The sequence below is a fragment of the Struthio camelus genome, chromosome W (genome assembly GCF_040807025.1).
Source record: "Struthio camelus isolate bStrCam1 chromosome W, bStrCam1.hap1, whole genome shotgun sequence".
Taxonomy (NCBI): Eukaryota; Metazoa; Chordata; class Aves; order Struthioniformes; family Struthionidae; genus Struthio; species Struthio camelus.
In genome coordinates, this window is record NC_090981.1 from 53,372,216 (window position 1) to 53,391,051 (window position 18,836).

The 18,836-nt window shown below is 38.6% G+C and overlaps 1 protein-coding gene across 1 annotated transcript in view; it reads left to right on the forward strand.

Annotated features, from left to right (window-relative positions):
* LOC104140575 (succinyl-CoA:3-ketoacid coenzyme A transferase 1, mitochondrial) overlaps positions 1 to 18,635 on the forward strand; it is an 80,340-nt gene extending 61,705 nt beyond the window's left edge. Inside the window, exons 15-17 of the mRNA XM_068924740.1 lie at positions 5,878 to 5,958; positions 7,935 to 8,036; positions 14,792 to 18,635. Coding sequence (XP_068780841.1) covers positions 5,878 to 5,958; positions 7,935 to 8,036; positions 14,792 to 14,827 — 219 coding nt within the window. The 3' untranslated portion in view covers positions 14,828 to 18,635. The remainder of the gene's footprint in view (positions 1 to 5,877; positions 5,959 to 7,934; positions 8,037 to 14,791) is intronic.
* Positions 18,636 to 18,836: the final 201 nt, after the last annotated feature.

The window sequence follows — 18,836 nt, forward strand, 5'->3', positions numbered from 1 at the left end:
ATTCGCCCTGGAAAAATTAAATATTAAGTTGGGTTTTAAAAACTGCACACATTTTTTAGTTACTTATGCAAATTTAATTAGTGGCAATCGCCAGAGCTGCAGTAAATGCTGCCTAGGTTTTTTACTCTTTACCTCAGGACAACTGGAAAAATGAGTTTTCCTATGGCTAAACACTTGCTATTATGAAAATATTTTTACCTTTGAAGTTGCCAATCAAATTAGTACTTACAAATAATAAAGTGGATCTTTTTGGTATGATATGGTGCGAGCTGCCTTACATATTATATTATTATATGATAGAAGTTAATCTGGAGAATTTTTTGTGTGGAAGGTTTGTAGACATAAACAGCCTCCCACAGAAAGTCCTAAGAACCTTGTCATTTGAAACGTCTAAAACTGGGCTGTCCAGGATATGAGAAAAATGGACTGAAGGCCAAAATCTCTATTCTGAGGGAACTGGAATAGATATTTTAAAATTAACCTTTTCTTTCATTTATGTGTTTCTGTTATTCCAACTCTATTGTATGTCTGCAATAAGAATTACTTATCTATGTGTGAGGTTTATATCCCTGCCAGGACATATTAGGGCAAGCGTAAGGAGTCTTCATGGTAGTAAATAGGAAAGTTAAATATATTAACAGTTTTGGTTGTTTAAAATCTGATTTAAGGAATTAATTTTCACTTTCAAAAAATTACTATTAAAAATATGGAATTTGCACAATTTATACTAAGCTGTGATCTCAAGGGGCACATTTTCCGTAACAGGATTGAGACTGACCCAAAAGTGCATGGGAAAAGCAAATTTGTGTGTGTCTTGCTCCTCTATCCCAGTCCCCCCAAAATTGGATGTGCAATTACCCATTTGCTTAGACACATGCTTCTGTTATTACTGTCGTCTGAATGAATTTTTATTTCTAACTTCCAGATACTGTGGAATTCAGTTAGGGCTCTGAGTCCACACACACTGCAATGATTCATGCCATTTTAGCTCTTTAAAATGCTATTGCCAAAGTCTTTTTTCAGTAAAGTGCTTGGAAGTTGTTTGCTGGTTGTTTTTAGTCAGTAGGAGTACTGAAACCTGAGAAGGATGGAAACACAGGTTGGTTCACTATTATAAACAGTGCAGGCATAGACTTACTTATTTTTGTGTATGTATACATAGTTTGGGCCATTAGGTACAAGGGATGCCTGGGGTGGACTTCTTGAAAGACTATTGTAGGCTTTCGTAAAGTATTTCTTCTGCTTCTGCTTTTTGTTAGAAAGCACTGCAAAAATAAACAGTGTAATTTTGCATTATATACTTATTTTAAAATGGAGGCTACTGGTATTCTTGGAGCACTTTCCTCTTAAGGAGCTTCTTTTTGGGGATCTTCATACTTCTTCTTCCAGAAGTGAAGAGGCTGAAATATATAAATCTTTTGTTCAGAAATCCAAAGCTGCTGTTACAGCCACAGATGCTCCTTTTTTTATTCTTTCCTTTTTTTTTCATTTTGTATGCACAAACAAATTTATAGTACCTGTGACACAAGTTCTGAAAGTCAGAAGCCTTCTATTGGAGTGATTACTTCTTATAGAGCTGATTTTACGTTCAGGTCCTTTTATTTCTTTACTCTAAAGATGTTCTCACAAACTGTTATTTCATCCGTAACTAAGAAGCACTTCAAACATCTCAGGAGCACTCTTTTGTCCTGCTCAGAGCACAGTATGCTACTGAGTGAAAGAAATGTATGTATGTACTGTGAGAATATGCTGGCTTGTTCAGAGGTGTACTAGCAAGAAGCTGATGATACAGTGGCTGTATTTTTTGTATGTCTTCTAGCTTATAAGAACAGGGATGTTTTTGTTGTCTTGTTTTCCCAATAAATAGTATCTATTACTAGATACTAAAGCCACTTGTAAATCAACAGGAGTCAAGAACTGATGGCCTGAAATACAGTGGAAGGCTATGGGATGTACACAGTATCTTCAATGAACACGTTCAAGAGTTGTTGCAGTAGACAGTTCTTGTAATCAGTTTTGTCTGATTTGTGATCTTATAAAGGACCTTTGTAATCCCTTTCAAGTTTCTTTTTATTAAGCGCGATGGCATGTTAAACCTTAAAATACAATTTCTTAGAATTTAAAAGTTCATTCTCTGTTCAGTATGCGTTGTAGTTTTTAAACGTCTCACGATGTTGAGTCCTTGCAGTGAACACAAGACACAATTTATGCTTAAATTATGAAGGTGAATCTAGTATCTCTCTTAATGCTCAAAGAAATACTCCAGGGATTTTCTTCTTTTTAAACTGTGATATACAGTATGCTATAAACAAAACTAAACACCCTCTGCTCCACATTGTTTCAATAACAATGTTTACATTTAATTGAAAATAAAAAGGTACAGAAAAAGGATGATGACATGAAATGACTTTTGTAGAAGACTCTTCAGCTTAAGAAAGAGATCATTAAGGGAGAGTAACAGAGAAGCATATAAAATAATGGCATGGAGAAGGTGGATGCACAATGTTTTGTTACTATCCTGTAAAAGAACTGGTGGGAGCCAAGTGAAATTAGTAAGTAGCAGGTTTAAAACAACAAGGAAATATTTTTTCGCAGACAACTAACAAAGTTGTGCATCATTGGCAGGATGTTGTAGGAGCTCAAAGTATTAAGTTTATCTGGGAGTGATTAAACTGGTTTATGAGGCTAGGCTCATCATTGACAAATAAATAGGATTGTCCAGAAGCAGCCTCCATCTCAAGAAATCCATAAATCACAGCAAGTCAGGAACCAGGAGGGCACTGTGGGAGACTGGGCAAAGGGACCTTAAGTCTAACTCTTAATGGTAGTTCTTTAATGTATTTTTTACTAAATTAACTTTTTTCTTTATAACTGTGAAGAACAATAGTACAGGAGTAGTAATGTTTTTTAATCTACTGAACAGACACTGTGCCCAAGTTGTGAAATATTGCTATAGGTTTCTCTTACTTATAAGAGAAATAAAAATCAAGTTCTTAACCCATACCATCACTGGCCTTCTTTGCAAGAAATAATAAAGTACTGGCTGATAATGGTTCCATGTTATTGTTCCACTGTCGTCTACCAGGACTTCAGCAAGGCTTTTGACACTGTCTCTCATCACCGCCTCATAGGCAAGCTCAGGAAGCGTGGGTTGGATGAGTGGACAGTGAGGTGGATTGAGACCTGGCTGGATGGCAGAGCTCAGAGGGTTGCGGTCATTGGCCCTGGATCCAGTCTTGTTCAGCATATTTATCAATGACCTAGATGAAGGGACAGAGCGCACCCTCAGCAACTTTGCTGATGATACTGTACTGGGAGGAGTGGCTGATACACCAGGGGGTTGTGCTGCCATTCAGAAGGACCTGGACAGGCTGGAGAGATGGGCAGAGGGAAACCTCCTGAAGTTCAACAGAGGGAAGCGCAGGGTCCTGCAGCTGGGGAGGAATAACCTCACGCACCAGTACAGGCTGGGGGTTGACCTGCTGGAAAGCAGCTCTGCAGAGAAGGACCTGGGAGTCCTGGTGGACAACAAGGTGACCATGAGCCAGCAATGTGCCCCTTGTGGCCAAGAAGGCCAATGGTATTATGGGGTACATTAGGAAGAGTGTTGCCAGCAGGTCAAGGGTGATGACCCTCCCCCTCTCCTCAGCCCTGGGGAGGCCTCACCTGGAGTACTGTGTCCAGCTCTGGGCTCCCCAGTACAAGAGAGACATGGAGCTCTTGGAGTGAGTCCAGTGAAAAGGCCACAAAGATGATTAAGGGACTGGAGCATCTCTCCTATGAGGAAAGGCTGCGAGAGCTGGGCCTGTTCAGTCTGGAGAAGAGAAGGCTCAGAGGGGATCTGATCACTGTGTATAAGTATCTGAAGGGGAGGGGGGGTGTCGAGAGGATGAGGCCAGCCTCTTCTCCGTGGTGCCCAGCAATAGGACGGGAGGCAATGAGCACAAACTGACACACAGGAAGATCTGTCTGGACATAAGGAAAAACTTCTTTCCTGTGAGGGTGACTGAGCACTGGCAGAGGTTGCCCAGAGAGGTGGTGGAGTCTCCTTCCCTGGAGATATTCAAAACCCGCCTGGACGCGATCCTGGGCAATGGGCTCTAGAGGTCCCTGCTTGAGCAGGGGGATTGGACTAGATGATCTCCAGAGGTCTCTTCCAACCTCGGCCATTCTGTGATTCTGTGGATCTGACTGAAGTATGGAATATTGAATTGAAATGCTCTTTTCTATCATTGTGAATAGTTTTGATTTTGATGCATTGTGGAGTATTAAGGACATTTTTTGTTCTTCAGCAACAGAATATTTTGTTTAAAGCAGATGGAAGTACCTTAAGGTTTTGGACATCTACAAAAAAAAAAATCTTTCCTGAATTTATCTGAACAAATCCTATAAAAAATCCTATGAATTTATCTGAACAAATCCTATAAAAAAATGCATGCAGTTCCATTTGCACTCCCATTCTGATGGTGCCCTGAAAGCACAGATGGTGACGGATGAGTTCTAAAAGTCACCTTTAATGCTAACTGGTAATATTATAATCTTCAGATCAACTGTTAAGAAGGTGCAATGTGTCAGTGCTCAGGGTCACAGGAACCATTCAAGCTGTCACCTCCTCAAGTCCATATGTTTCAATCTCAATTGGGTGCCGGGAAGGGATATTGCATATCATATGCCTTAGAAGTACACCTGATATGTTACTGAAAATGTTAAAAATAGCACAGATTAATCTTCTCTCTTAGGGAAAGAGTGCAAGAAGGTCCTTGAGATGGACACAATATAAGCTGATCGACTACAAGTAATGCTCTGCCTCAAGTCATTATTTTCATTAAAAGTGAGTCAGTTTCAGTCTAATCAGAGTAGTTGCCTTGATATGAGATGTGGATCTTGCCAGCATAATTAGAATGAAGAAATAATTCTTCACAGAAGAAGATAAATTCAGATCACACAGATTGCTCATTTTGTCATCATTCAGAAATCAGACTGGCTGAGGTATAGTTGCCCAGTTTATTTAAGCCTTAAGGCAAATGGATGATCACAGAATGATTGTAAATTAATTGATGATTGTAAATTAAAAAAATTAAATTAAAAATTGCATTCAGATGATTAAATTAGACTTACTACACTCCGAGATCTTTAAAATGCATAACTGAAAACTGATAATTAGAGAAAAATTAAAAGCATGTGATAAAGGGAGAGATGCTCAAAGCTACCTCTGTAAAATGGCTACAAATAGCGACTAAAAGTGCAGTGATCCATCCATTTCGTATCCATTCAGAGCGCTTTCAGCCTACATTCATTTGGCAGGATCTAAAGCCATTTGTGAACTCCTATTAAAAAAAAAAAAGAACAATATAAAAAAAAAAAGAGTAACTCCCCACCCAACCCTAAACATCCAGCTTCCTATCAAAACTATGTCTTTTCATCAGGTGATATTTCTTACAAGATTTAGCATAGCTGGCATTTGGTGTCCCAGAAAGAAAGGGCCTGAAAGTAAATTGTTTTTTTGCCTTTCTCTAATTTGTCGTTGACATGTCATTAGTGAGGTTCCATCTGTCTCTTTTCCTCACGTGCCAGTAGGAAGGAAAAAAATTAAGCAGAAGTATGCTGAACTTCTAAACTCAGGAATCCACTGTGATATAGCGAGAGTCTTATTAGTCATCTCGCTTTATGTAGGATTTAAGTAAGAACTGTCCCAAATTGTTTGAGATATAATCTGCCATAGAGGCGCATTCTAACAATGTTCTGTGAGTACTGTGGGATTTCAATAATGCTGAGTGTCTTCAGCTGTGATGTTCCTTTTTCATGTTCATATTTGAATGCTGAGTAAGTTGGATTGTTTTTGAAAATTAATGTTTGTCTGTATCTTGTTAAACACAGGGCAATGTCCATAAAATCCTGGAAAAATGCAGTTTACCACTTACTGGGAAACAATGTGTAAATCGCATCATTACAGAAAAGGTAAAGTACTTGAATCCTTGTCAATCCTTTCATCCTCTATCCTTGAGAAATGCCGCTTAGTAGAAGTAGCAAAGCTTAGTAAAAGTGAAGATTGTATTCTGTATCTGTTACCAACAAAGGGTAAAGATTCCCTTGGAGTTCAATTCCCCAGGCTCAGTGGCTCATATTTTTTCTTGTAAAGCTTTCACCAGAGACATCTAACATACTGGACCACATTCTTAAATACCTTCAGAACAGAGATGCCACGCATGAGCACTATTTATGCAAAGTTATGTATCTACTTATTATTCCCAACGCGTATCTGAAAATTGTCCTTGAGAGATGTAAATTCTCAAACACAATTTTAAGGGAGCTGTGTCACAAATCACTTTTTCCAGTGGAAGAACAACTGTAGCAATATACATCAGACAGTTGGCACCTTCCTTGCTGTACGCTTCAGGCTCTTTTAGAGAAGATGTTAACAGTACCTGTAATTATACCAGGGCTTTAATTCTTTTGTCCTTACCTGAAGTCCGTTTGTGAAGCAATTTACTCTCCAGTTTAAGTCCATGAGAGTGTGTGACCTTGCTGCTGCTCAAAGTAAGTTAGTGGATGTTTTCAGTACAGGATAAGTGACTTAGGTTTTTGCTGTAATCATACTTCTTTCATTGTCAATGTTTACATATTTAAGGGCTAAAAGTAGTCTCCCTGTGATCCTTTTGTCACACTAAGTAGAACGCTTCAAAGTGCACATTTACTTTCTCCCTGTGGTCTGTTACCACCGTTATTTAAAGGCTTCCTCCACATAGTAGGGAAAAATAGATGAACATGTGGAAGTTTGTTCACAGTCTTCTACTATCTTGCCAAATACAGACGTAAAGTGCAAAAAAAAAGAGTCTGAACAAGAACTGATAGAAAATAAACACTTGGAGAAATTTCTTTAAGCATCACCACCTAGATCTTGTTGTTTTGTAAGGAGATGACACAAAGTTATAACAGCACTTAAAATGGATTGCAAACTGTTTCCCTACCAGCTTCCTTGGGTGGATGTTCCTTACTCCCAACCTCTGTCTTAAGATTTAGATTGGCTATCACATTTTAGTCCCGTGAATCAGTCTCATATACCCAGAGGAGGATAGCTGAGCTTCAGTACACTTCTGTGATGAGTTTAAAACTTCACTTTCCGTCCGAGTTCAATCTTCACTAGACTTTTTCTACTGACTTTCTTTATGGAAATGTCTAGTCTTTATGGTTTCCCTGGCAACTAGCTTGTGACTCGTATATCTTCCTCTGGCAGGCACTATTAAAGTGCACATCATTTTACAGGTGTTTTTATTTGATGTGCTTGAGAGTCTTGGGAGTGAAAATCATTTCCTGTGAAGACATTAGAAAGAGCAGCCTTTGCCCCTTTAGCCATCTCCTCCCAGGCTTTCTATTACAGATAAAACAAAAAGCCTTCTCTCATTGCTAACTTCTGAAAACAGTAAAATCTGTACTGAAATCGGGTGTGCAACTGATGTTGGTGAAGATCATCCTCTGTTGATGATTCAGTGATAAGCCACTCTGTACCTCTCTGCTGCCCTAAAAACACAGACAATACCTCCCTTATTCTTCCCTATTTTCTGTTGTGATCTCTTGGTGAGCATTGCCTTGTAGCAAAGGATGTCTCTGCCCTTTCCTTTGCCCTCTCCCAGTTCTCACCAGATTGAAGCAGAAGGCACAGTCCTCATTTTATGTGCAGAAAAGCAGGAACATGTTTTTCATTCAAAATTAACATGCCTCATACTTCATAATCTTTCAAGTAGAGATGAATGTTGGAGAAACCTTTAATGGTCAGTCAGAAATGTGTAAAGTGATACTGATTGATAATGGTATCATTTGTTACTGATAAAACTTATTTCAATGGATTTTGTACAATATAACTGTTTATTTCCTTGCTATCTGTTTTCATGTTTAAAAAAAAAAACAACTACTTGTATGCTATTTGAACCTGGCAGGCTGTGTTTGATGTGGACAAGAAAAAGGGGCTGACCCTTGTGGAAATCTGGGAAGGACTGTCAGTGGATGATATCAAGAAAAGCACTGGCTGTGACTTCACAGTAAGTCATTCTATGAACAAATATAATTATTCCCTTGTCAGAAAAAATAGTCTTTACAGCTAGTTAATACATGATGACTTCTAGATCCAGTAAGTTTCCCCTTTGCAGGTGGAAAGGTATTGGGTAGATTGCCTGTGGGATTTACGGTGAAACTAGGAAGAGACCCTATGGGACATCTTAGGGCTAATCAAGTATGATTGTATTAGGCACTGGAATTAGAATCCACCTGGATAAGACAGAAGAGATAGGAAAATGGTCAAGATTAAAAAGGGTAATGTGGGAACTTTTTGTAATGCTCTGAAGAGGACAGCTGATTCATATCTGAGGTGGATGAGTATTCGTTCTTCCTCTGTATACATTGATTTACCTAACCCTCTATTGGTAAGTTTTCATAATATCTGTAGATGGGGTTGTGACTCTTCTCAGCAAGGGTGACTACATGTGTCCACTCTGTGCCACTGATGCTGTTCATTTACATGATTCTACTGCTGGTATTTTTGCTCTTTCTTTCCTGTTGTCTTACATGAATGAAACTTGTGTTCTGCATTAATCCATAAAGTCACTGCCTTTACACCTTCACATTCCTTCTTAAGAGATTCACTTAATGCCAATACAAAACTGACTGATTAATGGAAAGCTGTAATACACTGGAGTATAACTGAAGAGACATTTAATGAAACTGATTCCATATGTGTGGCTGATAACAAATATAGTTTCTTCATGTCCTTCTCCCACATGCGAGTTATGATGTTTATTCTCTTGTGTTGTAAAGTTTTGTGGGGTAGGTCAGCCCTCTTTAGGTGAGGACACTGACTATGACAGTATACAGTTTGTGCTGTAAGAACAGCTGGGGAACATTTGGTAATGGAGCGCTGTACTCTGGATATCTTCCTCTTTGCAGAGTTGCATGGCAGGGCTAGGGCACATAATTGTAAGCCTGCAGAGCAGTTATTAGGTCAAAGAGTTTGTTATTAAGGCTTTGAAAACTATTGGCAGTAAGTAAAAAAAATTCTGAACAATGTGCTTTGAAAGCCTGGGGAATTTCATTCATTCTCTGTGTCCATAAAAATAATTTTTGATAGCCAAATATGATAGCATATGTTTTTCTTATGGAGTTCAAAATATTTTAAATAAAAAGCAGTTCACTACATAGTCATTCATTTACATGAATATATTCATTTCTCTGAGAAAAATTATCTTAAAGATGATTGACCTGCAACTGCATCGTGCAGGAGGAAATTTGCTACAAGCCACTTTGCTCCATTATTCATTTTCCATTTTTTGGAAGATTTTGGTGGAAGTCTTTATTATTTTTTAATTTACAGTGAAAGCAAACTTCCATATTCAGCCATTCTATGTGCAAAAGAAGTTGTTTATTCAGTTTCTCCCAGGGATTTAGCGAAAAGTGATCAATTTTTTAAAACTGTGATAATGTCATGGCTCATCTCTCTTTGGCTGATCAGCCTCTCAAACAGCTAACATCCAAACCTGAAACATAAAAACTGAACTTATAGATTTATATTTGTTGCAGTCAATCACTATTTTATTCTTGCATGTTTAATTTTGGGATTCACTTCATGATGAATTTGAACGTGCCACGATTAGTAAGCATTTATATAGACTGAAGTTACAGGAAAGGACTTTATTGTCAGAGGATACTGATGCTTAGATGCATTACCTGTTTGTTTGGAAGGAGTTGCTTTATTTTTGGTCAGGTAAACAATGTGCTGTTTTAAACTGGCTGTGTATTACCCAAAGTGAGGTCCAACAGCCTATGCTTGAGGCAGTAAAAGCAGAACCAGCCAAGGGATTCAGAGAAAGAGGTGACAAGCTCAAAATTATGGGTCATGAGATTAAGCCTTGCAGCAGTAACTCTGAATGGGTAAGACAGGGCAAGACTGTAGCTATCAGGACCAAAGAAAAGTTTATCACCACCCACTGGCACTTACTGCTTTCCTGTAAATGGACAGGAGTGGTACAAATTCTGAATCTTTAGGTTTGCCTTTAAATAGCAATTGAGGAGAGAGAGAGCAATATATCATTGAGGTCCCTGGAATGTGTCTCACTGGGATCAGGAAGGGACTCTTCAAAAGCACCTGGATTCCTGACGCTCAAAAAGGCAAACTCCAGTGCAGCCTGTTTGTACAACTGCTTGGTCATGCATGAAATGATGAGTTGCACTAAAAGAACTGTGGGCATGAAAAATGTAGATGCTGCTTGGTTTATGTGCTTTCATATACATATCTTGAAAGCGTGCAGCTTGCATAAACGCTTGCAAAGCACATACTTTGCTGAGCTCTGCCAGGATATGTGCTTGGGTCAGCGTTACCTGCTGACTGGTAGTTCCAAAAGCACCTGAAATCTTTATAGCTCTGCAGACGGAAGGGATTTGTTTAATTCAGCAATAGCATGGAAAATCACTGGCTCTTCCTCGCTGTTTGTTTTTTTTTTCCTTTAAAGAATGTTTCCAGGCCACGGTGACCCAGTCCTCCTCTCATTGCAGTCCTTAGCAAAACTTCTGTTGATACCAGTGACAGCAACCCTGGGTTACTGTTGTGTGAAGTTGGACCCTTGAGGGCCTGATTTTCATACACAGAGAATACCTACCGCTCCCTCACTTCATTTTGAAGTTAAGAAAATAGAGGTTTGAGCACTGTGGTAGACAGTTGTTCAAAAAGTAGTATCCTTGGTCCTTTTTTTCCACATATCAATACACTGCCTCAGGCTTCCTTACAAGAGTAGCAGTTGCACTTGTGATTCTTTATGTTCACTGAATGAAACGTCTTGTTTACATTGCTGATAGGGACTATAATGATATTTTATTGCGATAGTAAAAGCAGAATTTTAGCATCATGTATCATGCTAGTTTGAAACAAGACTAGTAGATGGAAAATGAGGAGTTGATGTTTTTCTGACAACGTTTTTGCAGTTAAGAGAACAATCTTAACTAAAATTAGCACGTCTTTATATTCATTACAACTGAGAATTTAAGGGCTGACTGTACGTTCACATTGTACTACCTGTGCGAGCTACTTTTCTTTGTAGAGGAGAGCTTTGTAGCCTCTACGACATTGAGAGACGTTGGGCCATGCATTCCCATTTGCACAGTCTGCTTATTTGGGAAAAAATCTCCTAAAGGACATTTGCAACAGCAAAATGTCAAAGGAAAAATGATTTAGAGTCAGCAATCTTGATTATAGACTGGCATCATATCAAAAAGAAACAATTCACCCTCAGTTTCACTGTGCTGTGAAGACAAAGTATTGGCTTATCTTGTATGCTTAAATCAGATCTGCTGCTGCCTAGCATATAGATCACCTTGGCAGGTAATCTGTTTTGACTTGTACCGGCTCATACCTTTGATGAGACCATCAGAGAACAGACCAAGAAATAAAACTTTTGCAGATGTATTTCATTATAAAAATAGTCAGGGAAAGTCTCTCTATGTAAAAATTCCTCTCCCCTTTTTCCAATCTGAAAGCTGAGTTTTACAAAAAGAGCTGAAAAGATACCATGGAGTTTAGGAAAAGCGGCTGCCAGGACAAAAGAAACACAACATAGTTGAATAGCACTTGCCTCATCTATGGTTATAAAGAAATTGAAACCATCCAAGTTCAAGCCAATGAGTGAAAAATAATAAATAGCATTGAGAGAGATATGATATCAGCAAGCTCAATGTAGTTTTATTTAACAGCAGTATTTTTTCCTTAAAAGAAATGTTGGAGGATGAAGTCTGTTTTTAAATGGAATTGCATTTTGTCCTGATCATTCAGCTCCGCTAAAAAAATCATGTTAGCAACAGACTTCTGTGCAAAAGCTGATGCTAGAATTATGGTTTGCTTTTATCTGTAATTTCAAGTAATTTGGAGTTAAGAAGTAGTAAACAACTTTTATTATTTTAATGAACAAATATGGTAATACATTTTTTTTTTGAGGGAATGTTTTTACACTGTTGGCACAATAATTTGCTTTTGCAACTCCTGATGAGATCAGGAAAGATTATTAGGATTCAGTACCATTCAAGATCAGGCCTAGATAGAACTGCTAGCTTGCTATAAATAAACATAACAAAGTGAGCATGCAGGTGTTTGTGTAGCTGAAAAGGATAGTATGAGGTTGAAAATCAAGGAGTCAACCTGCTTGAATTGCAGGGAGTTCCTGAGATCATCTGTCCTCAGCCAACTTTTTCCTCTTACCCAGTTCTGATGCGGCATAGCAGGCTGGTGAGGCACACGGCTCCCAGTATACGTCTTCACCTTTGGCAGACTATTCTGAAGCTTCCAAGATGAGCTAGTCTGTCCATCCATGAAGTAATACTAAGGGAATGTGTTGCTTAGAATGATCTTTAAGAAAGTAATTACTCTGTGGTAGTACACTTTGGAATAGTCTTTGGTAAGCGCGTTCAGCCCTTAGCGAATGCTATGCTGTTAGCATAGGGTGATACTGAATTAAAAGGCTCTACTGGGATTTAAAGCAGTGGACTCGGGGGGGCTTTCAGACTTGATGACTCCCTGCTTTCCAACCCCAAACTGTCTCGTTTATTACATTAGCAATTTTCTGCTTATTTAATCATATTTCTTTAGAGCAAACTGTTCTGCTTGGGCCAGCTTCTGCATGGTGCTGAGCTCTCACCGCCTTTATGTTCAGCAGGCCGTGTGGCACCTCAGCACCTCTTGGGATCAGACCCTTACTGGAGCAGATCGTGGTACACACAAATGACAGCTGTTAGCATCAAATGTGCAGACATTACATTTAATGTAATATGCTCATTCAGATATAAAACACTTGAGGTTTTGATGGCACCAAAAACTATGACAGCAGAAAAACAATAATCTTTTCTGGTAATTGTCTGTTGTCATGATTTTCAGAATATAGATTTTAATGGTACCATCTCTGTCCTCCAGTTTTTGTCTGTACTTCAATGGAACCATTCCTGGGTGAGGGATGCTACTTCAGGACGACAGAAATAGACTACATTAAGTGAAGCACGCATCCACTTTGGAAATGTTGAAACACTTCTGAAACTAACCCAAGAATGTTTGTACAGTCAGGAAGTTTCTCCGGCTCCTCTACACTTGTAGCTATTACATCTATTTATTATCCCATTCCCTACAGAACTTTGAAAGATCAGTGAATGGTTTCCATCCACCAAAAATACTCCATTAGCATTTGATACAGTAAACACATTCTTCATGAACTAAGCTTTTTCCCTCAGTGGCTGTTTTCATAAGGTCTGTTTATAAGTGATGCTATATTGTGGTGGAGGAAGGGTAACTTAGAAATCTAACATACAGGAAATATAGACCTATACTTCTAAAAGAAAGAGGCTTTAGTGCTTGGAAAGGTCTTTATATGTCATTCTTTCATAAGTTAGCTTGTTCAGTAGTGTTAAGTGAAAAAGATGGGGTAAGGAGGCAGAAGGAATGCATTAGGTGATATTTCACTTGGGACACTTAATCAACTAAGAGCCAAGTATCCATGGAATTGTTTTTCATCCTGCACAAGTAAGATCATATGAATCATTTCTGATCTTCCTCCTGAGACACCTATTTAAATAGGGCTGGGACTAGATGATATTTTAAGAGATCTTTTGTGGAGATCTTCTCCACAGAATATTTGTGTAGAGCTACAGTCAAGGTTCAACTGTTTGTTAACCATTGGTACTCCTCACTCCAAAATCTTCTCTATTTTGTTCCTATTTACACCCTCTTTCCTCCTCTACTTCCCTATTTAGGCTTACGGTCTTTTATATATTGTCTGCTAGATTTCTTATAATACCATTAATTGATTTTTATTACTGTGTAGAACCAAAAGAACGCAATACATAAATGTGTCCTGACATGAAAATGAACGTGAATGGAAGAAGGCAAGGAATAAAAATGAATTTGATATTAGTTTGAGTTGGAAATATTGAACTTTGCATGCAGTATACTGTGCGTTTGAGTTGATTGTCTATCCACTGCTAATACCCACGTTCTAAAACCCAGTTGACTCCTTCTGTGTAGACCCACCATTGGCTGACAGCATCCTATTGCTTGGTGTATGGGAAGAGAGGCAGAATGAACTTGGCTATTGAGCAAAGAAGGGAAATCAGTAGTTTAAGATTCTTTGGCAGGCTTGTTTTATTATTGCAGTGACAATTCAGTAATGTGTTGAAAATAATCTGTTTTGTTGCCTCTGAATCATTCCGGGCATTGATGTGCGAATGCAAGTGGATTAAAAGGTGATGGCTGAAGTGGTTGCCTGTCTCCAGCTATCTGTCCTGTTGCTGTTTGTGGCAAGTGCAGCCTCACCATACACAAAATAAAACTTTTTCTAGTCCGGTACATTAACCTAAGCCACAGCATATTTGAGTGATGTTAATGCACCATCCTGTACGCTGTATAACTGAGGAGCTGCTTCAGTGGCATTCAACTATCCCTTTTTCTGGCATCTGGGGCCCTCTAAGAGGACCTTTAAGTTAGCAGGGGCAAATACAGAGTCAGCTATCCAAGTTTAATCTGCTTGCATTCTTAAATCAATAACGCAGCTCTTCAGTAAAGGAAGCTTACAAGCTGGATACTAGCATCACATGTATCTTGTATTACTGCATCAGAAAATTTAGTGGTGGGAGCATTTACCTCTGAAATACTCCAAGTATATAATTTTAAATAAATATAGTGTCTCTAATCTTCAGTGGCGGAAGTGAACTGTGGGTTACATTGCTATATCTGTATGCCAACTGTTGTGTTTTTTTTTCCCCTCCTTTTTGCTAGGTTTCGCCAAAACTCATACCAATGAGGCAGATTTAAACCTGAAATGCAGACTGGGCTTGACTTGCCAGAAGGCTTGTCATCAAATGGGAGCTCAGTGAAGAGAAATGGATGTCTGTTTTGCAATTTTACCTTTTTTTTTTTTTTTTTTGTTAAGGGCTTTGTAAGTAGTTTCCAGATGGTCAGGCTGTGACTAGCAGCCTAAATTGTATTTTTACTTATGTAACTTTACCAACTGTAATGGAATGGTGAATTTGTTCCCTAAATTTTGAATAACATTGTACTAAAATGTTAGCGAACCTTGTCAGAAAAATGCCTTGTAGTCTCTCTGCCAAAGACTACGTTTTTTTAAACAGAGATTCAGAAAATGCCTGTGCAAATTTATAATTGCCTCGGCTTTTGCTAATGATGTCATTAAACCTACAAATCACTCCTTTGCCCTAGAACTACAGCACTTAACTATGTTAATTCTCCTGTAAAACTGTGGGTTTCTTCTGGAGTGGTATATAACAAATGTACGCAGCTGTAGAGAGGCATCTGGACCTCTGGACTTCTCTTTTAATGAGTTGATGACAAAACTGTTTATATCACTGGAAACTGGGTCCTTAACCCTGAATGTATCTGCTGTTTCCATGGTGTCTGTTTGCTGGCATTAAGAAGCCTAGTCCTGCCAAAGTCCAGCTCTGACCCCTTCTATTTAAATGGTACAGGCTCAAATGAGACTAGCTTGAAGGAGAAAAATAAAAGGCCCCATCTCTGTCCAGACAACTGAGAGCTGCACAGTTGTCCCATGTTAATCACTGTCACTCTCTAGAGATGACCATTCTCCTCCACAGCCTCCATTCAGAGGTAAGTGAAGACTGTTTTTGGCAAGAGGGCTGTCCTTCCAGTGTTACATAGAGAAACAGGTGATGTGGGCGCTTAGATTTGTTCTGAAGAAAATACAGTTGGTTGAGGGTAAAAGCAGCAAGTTTGCACCATTTGCTGATCAAGGCATCAGCAAATAGTCAAGTCTTTTGAACCCAAACTCATGATAACTAGAAGGCATGCCATGAGACAATCAAAATGAAAAGTTATTCTCTCATACTGGTTCTGATGTATGGTGAAGATCTCCCTTTTCCTGATCTTAATTACGAAGTGACTACGTAGCATAATTACGATTATATTTTCGATCTCACATCCCAGATCAGCACAATGTATCTTTGTCATGTAGAGCACGAGTTGACTGGAAATCTGCAATTACTAGAATATAATATTATTTACAGGTACAATGGTTTTATCATTCATCTCAATAGAAACACTTAAAAGACTTAAGTTAAAACAGTTCTTGACGTGTGTCTGACATCAGCACTGGAGCATGTTAAGTAAGTAATTGAAAAATAGGTAAAATATACAGGCATAAATATACATATGCCTATCATATATATGTGATGAGCAGAGTTGAGATATGGTACAGAAGGGCATTCTAATGCTAAATGGTATTCACTGTGTTCAGTGCATGTTACGGAAGGAATATAACACATTTCTAGGGAACCAGATATGAAATTCCTGCAATATCTAGCTCCTTGTGGCCTTGGACAGGTTAAGTAGCCTTTGCCCTGCATTTTTTCCATTCTAAAGTAAGAAATACTTTTTTTTCCATGGGACAGTTATAAAATTAGTCTTGATGCACACATGGGTTATACAGCAATAGAACTGTTTTGATTAGAGAGATTACTTTGGTTCAGTTGGACTTATTCTAAACGTTTCTTTGATAATGTCTTGCCAATACAAGTTACCTTTCCTCCCACAAAGGAATAAGAAAAATACCTTTGTAAGCACCTTTATACTAGTACAGAAGTACTTCCCATACTAGGCTGTATGACTTGAATTTTACTGTGATGCTAAGGGGTGGTAGGCCATTGTATAGCCTGTATGTGTAAGGCAAGACCCAGTGTGTTGGACACACGAGAAAGAAATGTGTTGTGCAAGGGCCTGATTTGTATGCAGGGTTTGAACCTACATTGAGCAAAGTGCTCCAGAATATTTTAACCCAGGATAAGCACAATTTTTTTTAACCTAGTTTTAGTTTTCATCTGTTTTCTCTGTTTAGGTATAGTCCCTATGGTATTCACTACTTCCAGCAAAGTTGCTTGCTTAAAGTTTGGCCATTTCTATTGCTATGGAATAATCTAAGTGTTGGACTTAAGTTCTACTCACTGAGGTTTTGCAGATTAAAAGTCTCCATATAACAAAAGGTGACTATATGGTCGCCCAGTATGAAACAATTTTGGTTTTGGATAGAGCAGCCAAGAGACCTTTGGCTCAGTCAAAGCCTCAGTCCATAGAGAGATTTCACTGAAAACTGTACTGTTTGTGGTGCTGTATGGAGCAGAAGATGCCTCTCATTGCCTTCAGAGCTGCGGATGGGTTAAGAGCTACACCGAGGGCATGGGTGGGATCCCAGGAGGAGTCTTGTTCATCATCACTTAGAGGTCTAGTAGAGAGCACTCAGAATGGATGCTGTTTTTTTTTTTTGGGGGGGGGGGGGAATATAAAAACTACTATGCAAGGGGGAACAGGGAGTTGCTATTAACTTATCCAGAAAGAAAGCTATATATTTAAATAAATGGGGAAACCTTTAATAAAATCTAGAAATGAAATGTTGATCTATTGCAATCACCTGCATTTATATTAATCTTAGTACTGAATAGTTAATTAGAGCATACATTTATCAGCATATGTAAGGTACAGGAGGAGTATCTAAGGGTAGCACTAGGTACATGTTTCTTCTTCCATGGAATTATGCTTTGCTGGCATACGCACAGAAGCCATAGTTGTCATTAAACTATGGCTGTTAAAAGACTAATGACTTGATAATGTCTATGAGTCCAGTTCCTTGGTTTCCAGCATAAAGAATTAGGAGCCAAGAACTCCTGAGTTTCAGCTTTTCTAGTTCTCCATTTATTGCCTTGAGAAACGTACTCTCTGCCTCAGTTCCTGTAGCTGAAGAGAGATATTTTGCTTCCTACTTCACAGGGATGTTGTGAGGATTAACCAGCTAAGGTTGTACAACAAGGTTATTTTTTTCTCTTTAGCTTGGCTATCACACTCGATTAAGAGTGTGGAAGAGTATCTGAAGACTGTCATACATGCTGGATATTTAGTTCTCTCTCTTATTTGTATTAGTGCAATGCAAGAAAACAAAAGTCAATATGGTGCCAAAAACTGGGGAAGAAAGAAGAACAGACTTCTCTCACTAGACATCAGTGGTGCAAATATCTCTATGTATGTCACACTCAAATTTTTTATCTTGGAAACGTTATATGGTAGTAGGCTATTGGTATTGTGATGAAAATGTCAGGTGCCCCCACAAGCCAATTGCAACAAGCTGTGACTCCATTTTTTATTAAGGATTGCAAAGTAGGCTTAGAAATTAAAGCACTCCTGAAGCATTTCTCTTTCTGTGGAAGCAAGTGTGGTTCATAGCTATTGAAAGGTCTACTCTGAGCAGTAGCTGTGATGACTGGTATTATGAGCATGAGAGAGTCTTGTTCCTCTTTCTCTTCCATGGCTGTAAGAAAAATAGTATGCATGAAGGTTTATTGTGATATCACAGAGATCATCCCCTGTTTGACAGCACTTCACAAGATGAGGACAGCAGATATGTGTCCTGCAAAGGTGATGATTCTGCCATATTATCATGTTGCACTTATTTCACATGATGTTTTTTTGACTTTTGCCCCGAGAAATAAAAAAAATGAAAGCATTATATAAAATGTAATTGTACTGTAAGCGCTGTAAACTATATGTCAAAGTCCTTCTATGTATTTGCAAAACAATCAAATAAAAAAAAAGATTAAAAATACCAGGTTATGTCCACTGTTACCTTTTTAATGGTTTTCTGCTTTGCCATTAGGAACAGCAAACAATTAGCGCGTGCTCAAATGAGCATGTCACACCTCAAAAGACAGAAAAACGTGAAGATCCTGACTTAAGGTGGAGGGATTTGATAAAACAGAGTGAAGCTCAGATAGCTAACAGATTGACCCAACACAGACATCAAGGA